At 36.5% G+C, this 19,384-nt stretch overlaps 1 protein-coding gene across 1 annotated transcript; it reads right to left on the bottom strand.

Annotated features, from left to right (window-relative positions):
* Positions 1 to 683: 683 nt before the first annotated feature.
* Positions 684 to 1,773, bottom strand: LOC148814594 (uncharacterized). The gene is given in 2 exon segments (XM_088905948.1): positions 684 to 972; positions 1,670 to 1,773. Coding segments are annotated over 2 exon segments (393 nt in total).
* Between the last annotated feature and the right edge of the window lie 17,611 nt (positions 1,774 to 19,384).

The raw sequence follows: 19,384 nt of genomic DNA, 5'->3' as shown, positions 1-19,384 counted from the left end.
GCAGAGGAATATATTATAATATTGTGCAGCAATTACAAAAAACAAACTCCCACAGATCCTGCTCACATAAGCACAGCACAGATTAAGAATGGCATCCACACTAGCAGGAGGGAGAAGGAGGTTTTGGGGTCAGGAGGAGGATGTACAGTAGAAGGAATAGAATGGAAATGAGCAGCAGATGTGAAACAAAGAGCACAAAGCATGATATGTTTGTGATACATTCTGGGTTTTGTGCTAATACCCTAAACATGCCCTTTTCAGATAAAAGTTAAAGAAATACAGTTATTAGTACAAGTAAAATAAATACCATGTTAAATCTCCAAAAAAAAAAGTCCAGGGAAAACTTTATTTTGAAACATGTATTACTCCCCCAACCCCTTCTTCTCAATAGACACAGCTGTGTTTTTGCAACAACATTCCAAAATATTCCATAGAGAGATGCTGAAATACTGTACTTCCATTCTGCTACCTCTCCTCCGTCTGCCTCCCTCTCTCTATGTATCAGAGCCAATTTGAAATTTGATCTTTAGAACATTTTGACCTCATCATAGCCAAGATCAGAAGTGAAGCAACAAACCACTCCCCACAAACACCTCTTCGGACTGTAACAAAAGGATTCCCTCCATTCTTTGATGTTATTACTTCAGGTTTTTAAATGCAAAAAGTGCAGCAGTTGAAACTTGCTACTCAACCCAGAATAAAACGTTCCAAACTTCTGAAAGTGCAGTCTGTAGTGCTTTATCACATTCGGCCAGCAAATTCTTGTTCAGGTTGTAGTCGAAGGGCACTGAAAACATTATGGCGATGCACTCAGTGCAGTTGCGTGTCTTCATTTCAAAGAGGTCATAGGTCAAGACCCCCACACATCCTGTGGCCCTGTTGTCATCTTTTGTGATGGCACAAACCTCTGTCTTCGTGGTTCTTATTGTGGGCTGAGGAGGATTTTGGTTAAATCCATTATAATTATATACCATAAAAATGACACACGAGAAAACAGTTCAAGACAAAAGGCAATTAAATAAGAAAATCCACATAGAATCCACGAAGCAAAGAATAATTTCACTTAGGAACCAAAACATTTTGAGATGATATTCTACAGATAGAGGTGAACAAAAAGAAACTGATATCAACCAATCTTCTGAAAGTTGTTTGCACAAAAGGATCATCAATTTTTTGGGGGAAAGCTGTTGAGAACAGAACTAAACAGATCAATGCTACTGAATTTCTGCAATGAAGTGAAATTTGAATTTGGAAACATGTTATAACCTGTGAGGTGCTCACTTTAAAGAACCCTAGAAACATAGGCAAGATACAAGGGCTTTGTCTTTAAGGTACCCTTCTCTTTTGAAAAAAAAGTCCTGCTGTGTAAACTCACTGAGATACATTAATTGACATTCAGTTTTCAAAAATGCTCAGCATCAAGAAAGATTTACCTAAATTAAACATTTCCTAAAATCCATCAATCTGTTTTAACATCTAATTTAGGCATCAATAAAATTATTAAATCTGTGGAAAGAAGCAAGGCACCTGAAATGGAAAGGAATTCAGAGTGATATTTTGGACAAGCGCAGAATTTGGCCTTTGTCTTACCGAACTGAGTAAATAAAGTCCAGTCAAACATAGAATCCATAAGACAATCAAATTCGTAAATTCCAAGGACATACAGTACCTGGGATTAGCCAAAATGTATCTGCTGGTAAGGTTGGTAATTTAAATTGTACAATTCCGATTGGTTGTCAGGGTGGCAGCAATTCTCTCAGCAGTTTCTGTCATCTTTAAATAGCTGTTGGATTTTCTACAAAGTAGAAAGTGACATTTTAGTTAATCAGGATGGGCTGATTATTCTGACCTTAAATGTCATACTGTATGTCAGTTTGGCATGTTAGTGAAATCTTAAAAAAATATTCTGAATTCTAAAATATTCATATCTATCAAAGATATGTTAAGTTTTCCTTGAATCTGGTATGAGACCTCAGTTCCACCACCTTTATAAAATAAAGTGCTATTGAATTAATAATTTTCTTCATTAATAATCAAGAAACAGCAGCAGTCAAGTTCTTTTTTATTTTTAAACAAAAAATAACTTGAAAAGCTGTTGCATTTGTGTCATTCAGTTTTGTCCTTGATTTGCAACATAGAAATTTAGTCTTTACTGCATTGGTTATTGTTTAAGAAGAAGCAGAAGAATTTAGCTACTGTAGGATGCTAGCTAGACTTTTTCTGAAGTTTAAAATAACACTTCATCTCAGTGCTACTCCTGCAGACCACACCCATATAGTCCAGTGTAATGCCAGGTTTCCTTAAAAAATTCCAGCAATGAAATAAAAACAATTTAAATTAAATGAAACAATTACAGTTTCACCTCTGCACTTTGAGTTTCCAGTGTTTAACTCGTCTCTTTTTTCTTTATAAGTCAGCAACAAGAAAGCTATGTCTGTCTTTGCTCTGTACCATCTCTTTGTTAAACAAAATCTTATGTGAATTCTCAATGTACTTTAAAATGAAGCTTAATGCAGCACGTAAATTACTTACAGTAGTGAAATATAAATTAGTCTATGTGGAAAATGCTTACCTGCTTCAATTTGTGTCTCAGAGAGCCTTGATCTTTCTGATACAGTATATTTTTCAGCATGAAACCAGAAGACTGGGAACAGGTTACTCCTCCACAACACCCACCTCCAGAGCAACGAACATTGATCTGTGTCTTTTCATTGTGCTGCAAAAACTTAGCTCTAAAACTGTTGCTACTTTGGTGCATAACTTTCACCAAAACATAAATGTGCATAATTTCTGTTGTGGCAAGTATCCATATTCAAACCTTCCCTTTACCACTAGATGGAACCAAACACCTACACACAGACCATGTTCCTCTTAAACTGTTTCCCTACTGTAGGTCTTGTCTGGGAGTCTTTGAAACTCTGTGCAGTATACTGTATTGTGTAGTTTATTGAGTAGTATTATAATGCTGTTTAGCAAAGCTCAATATTCAATCCTGTGTTGTTAATCAATTTCTATAAGCAGTCCTAGGATCTTAAATAGCAGTGCTGGAATAATTCAAGAACCACAACAATAATTCCCAGATTAAGTGCCAACATGTTATAAATTGAGAGACTGTAAGACTCCAATTGCTTCAGTCAAGAACAAAGAGAAACAGTCAAGAACAAAATTCCATTGCGTTATATATCAGATTTCTCTATTTAACCACATTTCTGTGTAAAAAGTGTAAAGTGTAAAGAACTACTGTACTATTCATGCAAAATGAATCACATTATATCAGTTTGTAGTGAGGGTCTTTGACAAATGGCAAAATTGTTTCAGTTTTTGGAAAGTGAAGGTTTAAAATAGAAGGTATGGAAGGGTTAAGGCCAGTGTTCCGTGCTTTATGAATAAGTAGCTTCTGATTGTTTGAGTCTGTTTTTTCTTGTACTAAATTAGGCTTAATGTTCTAACTGAATCAATGTCACTGAGGCTAATGGAATTTTGTGTCTTGTTAACCTTTTAACTCAAAAGAAAATAGTGTGTGTCACTGGAAGAAGAATTTTGTGTTGGTGTTTTGTTTTCATTTACCAATAATTATATATATTTCTAAGACTATCTGTTGATGGAGAACAGTTTTTGTTTCTCTTTGTGTTACTGTATCGTTTTTGTTATTGTTATGTACAGAAAATGGCTGACTATATCAACACTGGAGGGCACTGCTAAAACACAGAAAACTCTGTTCATTCTTAATCTATCATTGGATTCTAGAATTTTTTTTGTATTTTTACAGTATAAATAGGGATCAGGGGAACACATCATTCCATGTCCACTCTGTGACTGTTAACTGCAGTGGAGACATGCTATCTTTTTCATTTCAATTTTATTAGCAACTGTTTTTTTAATCCAAAAGACCTAGTGCTTTAACTTATGATTTATTAGCAGTTTCAGAAGTTTTGGAGACAAGAATATATCAAATCCTAGACCCACCCAAAAGCAACACATTCTGATTGAGAGTTTGTGCATTTAAACAGCTGAAGACCACCATCAATCAATCATTTCAGCCAGGTAGGTCAGTATAGAACAGGCTCTCCTTCAATTTGTTGGCCTGCTCCATAGGCACGTATCACTGGAACAGGGAATCAGAAACATCTTTAAAAAAAGTCAAAACATGAATTCAGTACATATGTAGGCAAAATAAAGAAAGAGAGCAGGTTTTGACAAGCTCAGCTGTCAATTATCTGTCAAGAGCAGTGTCATCCTTACAGTATGTGTAAAACACTTGTAGAAACTAATTGGTCTAATTTTAACTTTTGAAGCAGTGTGTTCCAGTCAGTAGCAAACAACTGATGATTGAGAACAACAAGTTGATCAACATTAAAGTACTAAATCCTAAATTCAAAAATCATGAGGGAAATTTTAGTACTGCTGATACAGTAAGCAGACTTAACCATTGAAGGTTTTGCAAACTGGCATTTAAAAATATTTTATTTACCTGGTCTGAAGACCAGTGAATCAAAGTGAATAAATTAATTTTTTCAGACTGACAAGATTATTGATCAGTGTAACAATTATAGGAACTTTTTTATAAGATAATTTAAATGATCACATCCTATTGCTGCACCTTATGCTGATAACTAGTAATTCAAGGTTTCCATATTTGCTGCTTGAAGTAAACATAACTTTTGACAAAGAATATCCTCCTTGGAACCCATTTCCTCTCCTTCACTTAATTCTATTTTCCCTGATTTTGACCTCTGTTGATGGAAACATCATGGATGAGTCTCTTAGATCTGGAGTTGTACCTTTATTGATGGAAACAGGCTAAACAACAGCACTCTGGTCTCAAACTTGTCTTTTATGTTTTAACCTTTAGGAATCTATGAACCTTTTCAGTCTGGTTTTAGGGTGAAACATCAAAGAAACCACCCTTTTTAAGGTGTGCAATGATGACCTGATGGCTGCTGTTATGGGCCTTATTGATATTCTCATCTAGTTACATTTAAATGAGGCATGACACACTTCAACTGGAAGAATCCACAGCTATACCTGAGTAATCAGGAGGTTCAAGTGTCATCAAGCAGAAAACAGTTTATAAATAAAGTTATTTTAAATTTAATGAATATATAGGGTCTTCTGGTAAATTTGATGAGTATATCGGTGTTCTGTACTTATTTAGTATTTACCCCAACTAAATTGAGCCAAATTACTCTATGGACTAAGGACTAGAATCATTGGGTGATCAAGTCTTCTGTTGTGGCTTCAGAGATGCAGAACTTTTTTCTGTTGGCTGTCAGGCATTCTAATAGAATAAATAACCTCTGAAAACTGTTTTTATCATTCTTGCGTTTTAATTTTAATTTATGTTTCATACTGTATGTTGTTTTTATTACTTGTTTTTTACAATGTTATTTGACATTTCAGGGTGCTTTAAAAATTATCACTGTGATAAGTGATGCCTGAATTTAGCTCCTGCTGTGTTATTTGCTGCCCTGGATGATTTATTGCAGTGAAGGAAATGATAAACAGCATTTTCACTGTGACAGGCTGTATTTTGAACAACCACCATGTGGCGTGACTTAATAGTTAAGAGATTATACATTATTTATAAACATTATAACCATTCAAAGTACCGCAAAGCACTTTAAGAAGACCTGTTGCATATTCATATTAATTTACATTTTCTTTCAAAGAACTTTTTGAAATGCAAAGAAATTGCTGACATTAATAATTAAGTCATGTGGTATTGGTAAAGGTTCCCTAGTTAAACAGTTATTAATGGAAGATTATAGGTAGTAATGCTTTAAAACAACATTAATTTTCAAAGTGTGTATCACGCTGCTATTCCATTGTGAATGATTAGTTCAGTATTTCCGTTTCCATGATTATGTGATGTTTCATCACTATACCCTGGCAGGCATATAGCATAAACCTTTCTAGAACAGAAGTGGTCAATACTAGTTGAGCATCTAATTATGTATGTGTGCCTAGAATCGTGCAAATTAATTATTTAACTTAAATGTAAAAAAAAAAATGTTAAAAATGACAACATTACTATTGTTTCCAGGTCTATAAAATGAACCCATGTGAAACCTACTGTACATGGTTGTAGATCTCTAGAACAAGAATTTGTTACCAATACTGTTTAAATTGTTCAGTGTGTGTGGGGGGGAGGTATATTTTGTTGTGTCCAAAACTATAAACTGTGAACTTTTTCAATATATATTGTAACGCTTACGGCCGACAGGTACTGTGTAAGAGCCGGCTTACCAGAGCAGGTGACGTCACCACCCTTCCCTGTAATAGCAGGACCACAGCCTCTGGGCTGGGGAGAGATCTCTCTTTAGCTCACCAGGCTGGGTCCCTGTTGAGTGACGCCGGAGGCCCGGGTTCGCGGGGCCGACTATAAGCGGCAACGGCAAGGGCGCCTACCTGAACCCCGAAGCGTTACAATATAAATGGCTTCTATAACTCTAGTTGCCAGCGATTCAGTGGTCTTGACATGAAAAAACCATTGACATTTCAATATACAGCAGAGGTGCTTTTAAAAGAAAAAAGGGAGATGCAACACCCCATATTACCCCATTTCTATACCGTGAAGCATATTAACAAGGCAGACTGTGTTAAGAAACAGACTTAAGACACATTAGAAGTGTTAATGAGCTCTAGATTATGTTTTTTTCTTTTCTTAAATTTGACTTTTTTTAAAAAATGTGGGACATTTTAAGTGGTGTGCACTGCCTTTAGTGACAAGCAACATGGCCTAATTCTACTGAAAAATAGGCTAAGATACCGTATTTTGGAACCATGCAGTAGAAGTACTGTATATTGAGTAACTGAGTTATAGCCTATAATGCCTTTTTTATTGAGCTTGTATTTCGCTAAGGTGTTTTTCAACTTAATACCCTGAAAAATCCATGTCTGTAAATAACCATCTTTCCAAAGAAATAATTTATGTAGAAAATTCCAGTCATGTGATAAATTGTTTACAGGCTTACCCTGTGAAACAGCATACATTTCTGTATTTATTGTTCTGAAATTAAGTTTCTCTAGACCTAGCTACTGGTGTTTGAGCAGAGAGACGTGGGCTGCAATGTGAGGGACAGGGCTTTAATGACAAATAGCTCTCACTGTATGTTTCCAGAAAAGATCAGTGTGATTGACAGAAGCAAATTAATCATGACTTCAGGACCATAACCTGGACTGTTAGTATAGAGTAATTGCATGTCTATAAGACAATTACAGTGTATAGTCAACCATACTCTCAACTAAATATTGGGGAATATTTAATTGCAGAATTTAAAAGTAAAAATGTGGAATTAATAAAGAAATGCATGTAATATTCACATCATAGAAATTTTTAGATTTCCATTTCAGAGGGGTTTGTTTGGTTGCCTGTACAGTACATATGTGTCCCGTTGCTTTGTATAAATAAAACAGAGATATAGGGAAGATTTAATTAGTAGCAGTTTGTTTGCATTTATGTGGCTTTTAGTTTAATAGGGGGCAGTTTGTTTTTGACTGTATTGCAAGGTAAGGGGCATCCTCACTTTGGCCCTTGTATGGTGGTATAACTGTCAGACATTCAACAAGAGCAAAGTTTTTGAAGGAGATGTAGGTTCTATTTGGAGTCCCTCTTCTTTTGATTTTTTGGCGTGGGCTACCTTTTCTTCTTGTTTGGGATGGGGGGTGGTGTGTTAAGGAGTATGGGTAAAGGATGTTCTGTAATTTCTATGACTGTTAATTAATTTGTCTATTTCTGCTTAACAGTACATACCTGTATATACTGTACAGTAGTTCAAGTACAGTAGGTAGCTGCGTTAGGATGCGTAGGCTGCAAAAGAACAGGTAACGGGTTTATTCCATGCTGAAAAGAAAAGAAAGGAAACCTTCATCAGGTGTCAACGTCAGGTGCCTTCTTCAGCTGAAACGTTGTGTTTCCTTTCTTTTCTTTTCAGCAGGAATAAACCCGTTACCATATACACAGTATATTTTACTTGTTCAAGACATTACTGTATGCCACTTTGACACTGGATTTGGCATCTGATACTAATGACTAATGCTTCTATTTTGCCTTGAAGCATATAAGACTAAATTGCTGTACCACATGCGCTAGCTGTTGAAATTTGCTACAAAGGAAAAATGCCTGTTGCCATGATATACAACTCTCCAATTCAAGCAATATTAGTAGATTTTCTCACAAATTTAACTGTGTGACAGCCTCCTCTTCTTCTAAGAATAAAACAAAGGACTTTTAATTGTATTGCAAAGTAATACCGTTATAGTTAATAACAATATTATTTATTAGTGAAAAAAGAAAATGATTCCACAGGTACTTTGTGTAAGTTATTGTGTTTCTCCAAGACCTATGGCAAGATTCTGTTGCACTGAGTGGAGACCTGGCAGAATAAAATTAATAACCATGATCAGAGAGACTTTATTAAAATGCATTTTTCTTTGGATGCTGAGGAGGGTTATAACCCAATCAAGTGGGAATATCTATAATTGGTTCTAAATCATATGGGTTTGGGAGTTTTATGCATCAGCCCTTCAGCAATGATGGTAACAGGCAACAAATCGTCTACTTAGAGTGTTGTTTCTAGAGGTACCCATCAGGGATGCCCACTTTCACCTCTAGCTCAAGTTGTCCATCAGTCTGCTATTTCATCCCTTAGTCCTGTCAGAAAGGCTCAAAACTGCATATTACTTTGTTCTGATGATATATTTTTGTTGGTAGACAATTTCCCCTAATCCCTACCTCATTTACAGTTTTTGTTTTTTTAGTGCTCTTTTAGGGTACAAAATTAATTGGCCAAAGTCAGTATTACCCCCTTTACAGTTCTTCACATTCATTACAGTATATATTGTGTTCCTTCTCCTTAACTACACACTTAAAAAGATATTTAAAATACCATACAACATGTCAGTACCAATCTACAATTTTACACATACTGTACATATTTGTACTATAATACTAAAGCTATTTGAATCTAGGTAAAATTGTCTATCACTAGGTGTATAGTTACAAGAAAAGGTAGATATTATTCAGTTGAAATGGTCTTACCGGTATAGTAATTTACTGATCCATTCTTCATCTGCACTAAATTGTGTTTTTTAGCATTGAAATATGTGTAGCACAAGCTGTAGTTTTAAATATAGCTCTTAGCTTTTAATATAGTTTTTAATACATTGTGGTAGCTGTAAGGTATACTATATTGACTTGACCCCTAAACACAGTAAATCATAATGAATGGTGCCAGAATGTCATAATACACTTCAGTCATATAGTACAAAACCACAGGCAAACATGTTTTTAGATAAAGATATATAGACAGGACTTGGGATGCAAAAGGTGAAAGGCTAGTGACCTAACACTACAAGTCGCTTAACCCCTTGGCTTTCAGCTCTCCTCTCCAAACTGCACAGCACAGACACGCGTGACCCTCTTTGAAGAAGGCATAAAATCAATGGCCTTCTTTGTACCCCCAATATGCCTTCACTGTATTTATTTTATTCTGCCAGCACACAACCAGCAGTCTTCTGTTGTCCTGCTTTACAGCATTTTGTGCACTTGTACTTTAGGTAGGAATAAAAGTGAATTGATCCAAAATCCAATAGGATGCGGAGTTCTGCGAACGTCCTCTGATTCAATAAGAGGTGGAGGGCTCTGGGGGAAATCTAGCACCTAAGAAGCTGGGATCATTTATCAGTTTTATCGCTTTCCTGTCTGCGCCACTCAGGCCTGTTCGATCACAGGAGTTTTGTACACAATCAAAAAGAATAGCCGGGCGGAAAACGAACAGGAGAGGAATTGAAAATGCAGGACTCCTCTTCCATCACCAAATAAATTTAGAGCCATGGAAGTGATAACAGGGGGTGAAAAAATACTCCAGGTTATGGATTTCTCTCTTGCTCCTATCATTGTTCATTCTGCATATTTCTCGTTCTTATCTTCCTAGCCTTGTTAAAAAGCAGCCTGACATTAAGGTATCGGCTGTGAAATCCTAAATTACAAATCCAGCATTTTAAAGAGTACTGAAAAATGACTTCCCTGTTTTTGTTTCTTTATTGTGATTGTTTTATTGATTTTTTTTTCAAAACAAAATAAAAGAAAACCAGAATATGTTGCTTCCACTTTATACAAATCCCAAACCAATCAGTCTCCCAGTCTGTGGTCCCTCTCTCCAAATGTCTACCTAAGGACCCCTAAAATTCAAAATGCAACAGTGGAGCCACAACTACAGTAGAACCACAGTGTATATGTTTTGAATTGGTGAGGGGAAAGGGTGACTACTGTATGTACTGTATGTTATTCTTCCATTATATTTCTGCTTAAGGCCCAAATTCAACTGAAATTGTTACTGATTCCAAACCAGGAGCACAATGAACACTTTTAGAACAAGAAAAAGACCTCTAGCAAATTGAAATGAACAGGTTTATACAGTAATATGTATTTTATGCAGTACATACCAAAACACTTCTGAATGCAGTATTTTGCTTTCTTTAAAGTTATACTTAACCTATACCAGCAAATTAAGAAGGCAAGAGAAAAGCTTTATGGTCCTTTTGAAAGGCTTATTGATCCCAGTAATTCAGCAATGTCTCTCGAATGTCAGCATCCACAGTCCAGACTGACAGGCTGTTTCAAAAACTATTCCCAAAACTCTCTAAAGAAAGACATTTCATATTCTCAGTTCAGAAATTACTCTCCCTTAATTTCCATTTGTCTTTGTCTGAGTTTAAAGTAATGGTTTCTTGTTGAGTTTTGTCAATCCTTCTCAGTTTTTGAAATACCTGAATCGAATCTCTTCCAAAGTCACCTTTGTTCTAGGATGAAGGGATTTGGTTCATTTAAGATGACTGAATATGACAAGCCTTTCAATCATGAGATTTCTTTCTGATGCTAAATATTACAGGTTTGGGATTTATCTTTTCATGTACATTTATAGATAAATATAATTTCACTTCATATTTATAATAAAATATACTGTTAATATTGTTCTTATGAAACTTAGTCCAGCTTATTACATTTTGCTAGTGCAAGTACTACTGTATGTGATCAGATGATATTTGTCTTCTTCTGAACTGTTTTTGTGCTGTTTTTTTTGTTGTCTTAAGCTATTTTTGAAAATCAATAAAAAAAACAAACAAATTGTTAGAATAGTACAGAAGATTCGCATTTTACATGGTAGTTATGTTCCTGACATAGAGTGTATACCCCAAATCCGAACACACCCTTGGATCTTTTCCCCTCCCTTAAACAAGAAAAATCAATTGCAAGTGTATTAGTATGTGTACAGTATGTACTGTACAGTATGCAGTTTAACGTGTTATGATCTTGAAACCTGAAGAAGGCTCCACGGACAAAACGTTGTTTCTTTTCTTCTCTTTTTAGCATGGAACAAACCCTTAATTGTTCCTTGCATCTTAAGAAAAGGTTCGCTTTCTTTATTGGATCAAACCTACCGTTCACTGTTCTTGGAATGTCATAATGTTTTCTATATTAGCAATATACTGTAGGATATCCCGGATAATACCTTGACTACGTACTGTGTACTTCAGTTTTAACGGTTTTGTTTGTCTATAAGTTGATCAAGGACTGCGATCAGTGTGACTGAGGTAAAATAAGTAAAGCAAAAATACAAATTCATCTCTCTGAGGTAATATTGGCAGCCTAACCTATACAGTGAGGTTTCTAACCTCAGACCTCCATCATAAAGTTAGCTATTTGCAAACAACATTTACTTTTGCAGAAATCTTACAGCAACTTTTAAAGTAGATTACAGATAATGATTAAGCGTTGAAAGAAGAAAAAGTGTTAAAGTGCTAAGAAAAGAAGCGTTAAAGGAAGCAAATAAGTCCTTGACTTGACACTTACAGTAGGTCTTTGGTATAAATAAAGCATTTTCCTATAATCTTCATTTCTTGATCATTTCTAGCTGTCATATATATCCAAGTTCTTTCTGCTGATGAAAGACCTGGCTATCTGAACATGCTGAGTGACAAAGAGTTACTGCTTTGCTGGAAGCATAGCTATTGTTTGCCAAATGTCAAGTATGCCCACATGGAGCTGGCAAACACAATATTTTACAAACAGTCTCAAGCAAACAGTAAAAAGTAATACATTCACTTGACTATAAATGTATTATTGTTAATGATCACATAATTAATTTAATAAACATAGGTGAAAAAACAGAGCACAGGTACAATCTAGAATTGCATGGAAAAGTAGGAAGAAAATGAGAAGTAGAAAAAAGACTTTTGAATAATAAAATATAAAAAAATGCAGGACATAATAGCATACAGTATTCATTTCTGAACAAATATTGTGTATATTACATGATGCTTAAAACAATACAATGTAGCCCTCTATCATTTTCTCCAGTTACCCTTATCTTTGGATGATAAAATAAATGACAAATATTAAAATATTATATAATGTGTAGAAGAGCTGAAGAGATTCATTAATGATGCTGCTTGCATTGTTCTCAGAATTACACCACCTCATTTCACACTAGCCTTGGTTATGAGCTAACTTGCTTAACTATGCTTAAAATGCCCCAAAGCCAAAATCCTCAAGCTTGTGTAAAAGACACAGATGATCTTTTCTTCTAAGTGATTTTACCTCTATGTAGTCAGCAGTTTGGTTTTATTGCTTAGCAGGCTAACCCTGGCTCCTGGTTAAGAGAGCCTCAATTAGGAGAAAAGAAGAATGGTGCCTCTATTGCCAGGTTACACAGCAGCCTGCTTCCCCAGGGGAGTCAGTGCACAGTTAGCATGCAGAGGCTCAGAGGGGTCATACATCAGCCCATGACTCAACAGCCCTCTTTGGCTGGGGACACTAATTATGCGGGAAGAGCATCCATCAGAGTCAGATAAAGCCGACGAAAGCCATTGATCCGTGCTATCTCAGATCTGTAATAATCACCCCTCTTTCTCCAACAATATTTATCTTATCGATTTTAAATTAGAATTTAAACTTGTACTGCAAAGCCGGCGCTGTCAAGGCATTCGTTCTCATTAAAGAAAGGAGCAAAGATGCACCATCCAGATGCCCTCACCAGATCCCCTCCCCTTGCCTTTCTCCTCGTCTTTCTGCTTCTAGGGAAGCATATAAAGCAGGGGAAGTTGTTCACAATAGCTTGTGCAGTGAGAGCTTAATTCACACTGTCCAACAAATGATTTCCAATAGGCCTTCTGTCTACTCAGATTGTGCTCTAACAAGACCAATTAGCTTTCTAAATGATTGCAATTCTGTAACTGACTAATGAGTCTTAAAGCTAAACTTATTAAATCTTAAATCATGTGTTAAGAGCTCACAGCATTTGTTATTCAGTTATTCAGCTGATGTATGCACCACTCTGACAGAGGTATTCAGACACTCTGCTGTCTCTAGCAAAACCTGCTCCAGCAGCAGTGACAGTGTACCATAAGTATTCATAGTTACTGATGGAAGGAGTGCCTGAATGACGTAAGCTTTCAGTTTTGAGAGTGGGTGTGTAAGTTGCTGTCACATGCAGTAATTCAACGTGTGAAGTAAGATCTGTGCCTACATGATGGGTCATGTCAGGTCATTGATGCATGCTGGAGAGCTGAACAGGAAGCCTTTACTCAAACATGGACAAGGCTAAACTAGTATTTTGTTCAGTTAAAAAAAGGTCATTGCAAAGTGAGAGAAGTGCCCTCATTGAAACCATCACGGGAAAGTAGAAAGCATCCCTGACAAGATACCCATGACAGTTTTCTAAAAGTCCAACTACCACTCCTCTTAAGAAGTGGAAGCTAAGAAACTACAGATACTGTCAGCCAACACTTAACAACAGTTATATTATTTAAAACTATTATTATTGCACTTCTCTGTTATATTTTTAACTGCAAGGAGGGCACTAAAGCAAATGATTGATTGATGTCAACTATAAGTTTATGATTGTGGAAAGTTGTGGTAGTGTGGCTTAGGGGATCATCACACATGAAAAACTAAACACGGTTGTTCTTAAGGCTCTGGGAGGAATCAAAGAAAAAAAAAGTATTTTCAATTCTGGAAGCTCTAAATCCAGCTGTCTCGAGTTCTGTGTCTCTCTGTACAGTTATGACTTGTGAGATAATTCTCCGTATTTCATCCAGTCAATCATAGTGTAACAACTGGCCGACATACAGGTTGTACGAGCCGGTTGCATCGTGGTGATGGCACTGCCCTATACTCCCCTGCGCATAACAGAGATGTTGGCCGCCCGGGCTGACCAAGGCCTTCTTTACCTCAGCCGGCAATATCCCTATTGAGCGACTCTGGAGGCCCGGGTTTGATCCTGAGGCGGGGGAGGAACTGGGGCAGGAGTGGCAAGGGCAGAAACCCCAGGAACCTGTCACTACATTGGTGTGAAAGTGGGATGGGATAGCCCTTCGCCGAGGACTGAAACCGGCTCGTACAACCTGTATCTCAGCCGATCGTTACAATACAGTAAGTGTTTAGTAACACCTGGAGTATATGAAAAAGGCCAAAAAAGTCCATTTCCTATGCACTCTCTATAGGCAGGACTAGTGTTACTACAATCTGTGCTGTTCCCTGGTGCAGGTGTCCTAAATAGGAAATTACTCAAGGTGTAACAAACACACAAATAAGCTGTAAAGTATGAACTAAGTACAGTTTATTTACAGTGAGGGAAAACATAATCAAACACCAAAACAAACCTTACCTCTTCTTTGAGCTCCTGACAGACTTATTCAAACTATCAAACTGGGCAGCTAACCAGTTTTCCTCAACAACTGTCTGAGACTTTACAAAACATTTCTGAAACTCGTATGTTCATGTATTCAGTTAAATTTACATATTCATATATTCAGCTAACCAAACTTCACTTGCATGGTCAGTCTGTGGCTTCCCTCATTGTCTTTGGTGCAACTTGCATAGCACAGAATCTGCCCTCTGTCCTCGTATCACTGACAGATAATCACAGACACAGAAAGTCTCAGTTTCCTGCTTTTTAAATTGTCACCTGAACAACTGTCTTACGCCAAACGGTCACGTGACTGAGGCCAGCTGTTCATTCCCCATTGCATTCTGGGAAGCATGGTCCAGACAAGAATCACCATCTTGAGTTACTGCCCCCTCACACACCACTTTCATGGTGAACTCTGACATACTGTAATATATCATGTTAATCCTGGTGTAGTACAGCACAGTGAAAGCAAGTTTAAAAGTGTAAAAATACAGCAACACCATATTAAAAACAAATAAATCATGTGGCAAACTGTAATAAGATTAGACAGAAATCATGACTGATTGACTTAGCCCTGGAGGACAGAACTCGTGAGCACCTCTTTGTGCTTTCCTTAGTAAGTTACAATATATTGGTAGGATGGGATGAGACTCCATACAATCCTTCCTCTCGTCTCAAGTCATTTTTCTCAACCTGCTTGTCCCTATTTAAGATCAGAAAGCTGCTTTTATCACATCTGGCAAAAGCCAGATGATTTACTTGAGATGTCACAGATGGGACAGCATAGTCCATTTTCTTCTTTTCTGTTGACATGAGCAGTTTGAACATTGCTACTGTAGTTTATATAGGTAACTGAATATGTATCATGTCTGCGTGCTTTCAATGAATGGAGCTCTAAACAGTAAATTTCTTGAGTGGCTATTTTTAGTTCTCTGTCTGCAAGCCTACAGCATTGTCATGGTGCTAGATTATCAACAAAATGACAAAAAAGTGGCACCCACACAAAAACCTATAGACAATTGGTTGTTAATTGAAGAGAGCATTTCACTCACTTTGTTATTGATTGTTTTCACTGGTTGCTGCCTAAGACTGCATCATTGCATAGGATACAGGCCAGTGTATTTCATCACACAATATGTCGTGTTTCTGAGATTGCCCTTTAGGATGCTGTCTTGTAGTCAATAAAGAGCAAGAAAAAGTTCTTTACTTGTGCACTAATTGGCAGAAGCTTTCATGTCAGCTTCTAGCCTTGTGCTTTTAAATTGAGGCTTCCATTGTAAATGAAGAGACCTTTCACTGTTTTTTTTAAACTCTAGCAAGTAATTAAGTGTGGATAATACCTGCCGTGTGTCATAAGAGGAGGAAAAATTCATGCATATTGTTCAGAAGTCATGGAGAAAGACTTCATTAAGTGTTTGCATACCTAACATTAGTTACTTTTGATTCAGATTCACAATTGCCCCTAAACTACACTAATCTTCGTCATGTGTTTCTCTCTGCAGCGTTGAAAGACTCCACACAGAGCTTAGTTTGCACATTTTATACTTCATACAAGTGAGCAGACAGACAGGGAGAAAACACAATGCTATGCTATGGTTGTAGACAGAAACAAGTCCATTAGATGGCAGGAATCTTACAGCAACTAAGCAAAAGTTGCCTGGAAAACACTGAGCTTGTTGAAGCTAGTTACTGTATGAGAGAAAGGTTTTTATAGACATTTTCTTTTTCTAGACAATGAGAAAGTGCACAATGACAAATTAAAATAGGATATATAGTTAAAGTGTAAAATATAATCAAATTAAGCCTTGTTTAGAATATCGTGTATGGTTTTGGTCTCCATTACAAATTAAGATATTGCTACTCTGAAATCAGTCCAGAAAAAAGCAACTAGATACTTTCCCAGCCTTAAGAGAATGTCCTACATGGACATGAATCTTTTTGTCTGTGAAAGAACAAACTATAGGGTGACCAAAAATCTAAATTTCTCTCCAAAATTTTCTAAGGTTTTGACAAAATCTCCCCAGTGGACTTCTTCAGTGTACAGTGAATTACTATCCAGAACACACAGGTGAAAACTGCATGGAAATATATTCAAAGGTTTAGGACAGATCAAAGGTGCTGAGTCATTAAGGTGATACCTTTCAAGAAACTGCAGTCTTTATCAGATGTCCCATAGTGATCTTAACCCCTGAACTAGTTGCAGGGTGCACTTCATCACAATATACAATGTGTGTATACAAACCTATCAAAGTTTTACAGTAAAGCAAAATTCTATGAGTGAACTTCCTTTTCCAAATAGTGAGGATGGTCCTGCAGATGGTATCTCCAATGCATCCTGAGGATTGTGAAGCAGTAACAGTGTGTTGTGATTTGAAAAAAAAAGTTTTTGTCATGATTGTTTTTTACTCTGGAGCACTACTGAAAGCAACATCAGACCAGGATCATGTCTGCTGAGGAATCAGTGTCATTGGCTGTGTGGCATATACTGTAGTGGAGAAGTTAGTGTAAAAATGGATATAAACTGCGATGGCCAACAGTAATTGGGGGCCATTGTTTTAAATGGCACATAACTTAATATTTAAAGTACCCAATGTGTTTGTTAGAGTCTCAGATTTTTTTTTGAGTTCACAGTCTTGGGAAAAGGTGAAAAATTGGGATTTGCATTTGTGAAGAACTCCCTGGCAGAACAGTGATATAGCTGTGGCTTGGCTTGTGTACCTGCACAGCATGTCTGCCAGCAATCCCAGCTTGATCTTCTCACTGACTTCAGTGGGAAGCTAAGGGTATTGGTGTACATTTCCAGCATGCTTTTACCCCCAGGCTTCAGGCAGGGCAAATGTTGCCAGCAGTGTACTTTGATCTTTTTTTCATTCCGTATTCCAAGCCTTATTTCAAGAAACTTCTTTGCTAAAGTTATTTGGTAAACAGAGCACAGAACAGCTGTTAGCTTAACTGTATGAAGAGTCATGCAAGACAGAAATCTAAATATACAGTGCTAAGAAGCACTGCCTAAAATAATTACATGTGCAAGAATGAAGCAGGTGCAAAGCAACTAATCATGAGGTGTTTATTTGCTTTTGTTCTTTTGGTAAATTTGCAGTATTTTGTCAGGATGATGCTAAACCTTCTGGTTTCCCTTTTTTCATCTTATGGTTTGTGTTAGATGTGCGCAAGTGAGCTTACAACACTGTCTGATATAAAACCAGGACCAAAATGATCCCTTCTGTCTATTTTCACATACTGTACACTAGGATTAAATTACATTAACTAAAGTACAGTAATTGTTTATAAGTCTCAAGACTATTTCTAAAATGATCCAATATCACTTACACTGAATTTTCTAAAGCATTTAATGTTGTATTGAACATATCCCCCAAAATCAAAGGTAAAATGGGCTCCTAATGTAATACACTAAAAAATTACCAGAGGGAATGGTATTCTTGTATTCTGAGTATGAAAATATATGTTGCTTACATAGAAACTACTAAATCTTTTTAAAATAATACCAAATGTAAATTGTTACTGTAAAAGAAGTAAATTATAATTTAACAGTATATTCAACACTCTTCATTTGTTGTCTAATTTGGGTCATTATTGTAAAATGTACATAGCAATCATGATTATGTATTCTGTAAATATATGTTTATGTATGCTACATTAATACTGTACTGTATATTCCTGCACTCAATCTAATGCAAAAAATGGTTTACCGAATGAAAATATTGCTTTATTTGTCAGTAAAACAACCTTTTCAATTCTTAAAAAGATAGGCACTCACAAAACAAGTTATTTACAGTAAGAAATTAGGATTTTGAATGAATAAGAAAACTCTTAACAGTAATACAAACTAATTTAAAATATCAATCTTTAAGACTTCAAGCTTTAGAAACTGGTCTTTCACAAGGATTTCATAAAACAGCACCTCTGTAACACACGAAAAAAAGTGAAGTGTTTGACACATTTTGTGTCATTTTTAATGACCATATACCGTAATTTGCACCAGAGGAAATGATGCTGTCATTTTACATAAAAAGAACTGAAAGTGTGTGACAGGTGCAGCTCTACTCTGCCCCTGCAGAGATTCACTTATGGTCTCTTGTGGGCCTATGGGGTCAGTGCAGACACAGCACCATTCCCTAGACACCAGCAAACACCACAGTGCCAAAGTTCAGCCACAGAAAAATCCACGCTTTACGAACACAATGCCATCTTCTGTAACATTCCCAGTGTTCTTGGGCCATTACATATGCAAAAAAACTTTTCAGTCAGTAACTTCAGAAGTACTTGTCTTAAAGTGTCTGGACAACTACAGAGTTCCCTTTCCACAGAATACAGGTACAGATGAAGTATTTTAAGAACCATGTTGTATTACTCCTGTATGCAATGGAAGGTCTGGGGTACCATGTCATACAGTATACTGTGGAATAAGGATCTTCAGAAGTGATTTTACTGACTACGTCAGTGTAGTCGGTAGTGATATACATAGAAAATAAAAACAAGTTCATGGCATGTTTCCACCATCTTGAGGTCATAGTGATGGAAACACTTGGGGCAACAATTACAGATGCAAGTCTTTCTGGATAATTTCTACAGGGCAGCCCACTGGTAATTTGAGGTGACACTTTAAAATGTGATGACTACAAACTTTAAAGTGACAAAATACAAATTCTCAGATCTGAATATGTACAGTA

This window comes from Atractosteus spatula, chromosome 26 (genome assembly GCF_055471065.1).
Source record: "Atractosteus spatula isolate fAtrSpa1 chromosome 26, fAtrSpa1.hap1, whole genome shotgun sequence".
Taxonomy (NCBI): Eukaryota; Metazoa; Chordata; class Actinopteri; order Semionotiformes; family Lepisosteidae; genus Atractosteus; species Atractosteus spatula.
The sequence above is the reverse complement of the archived record's forward strand: the minus strand, read 5'-3'. Positions and strand labels throughout refer to the sequence as shown.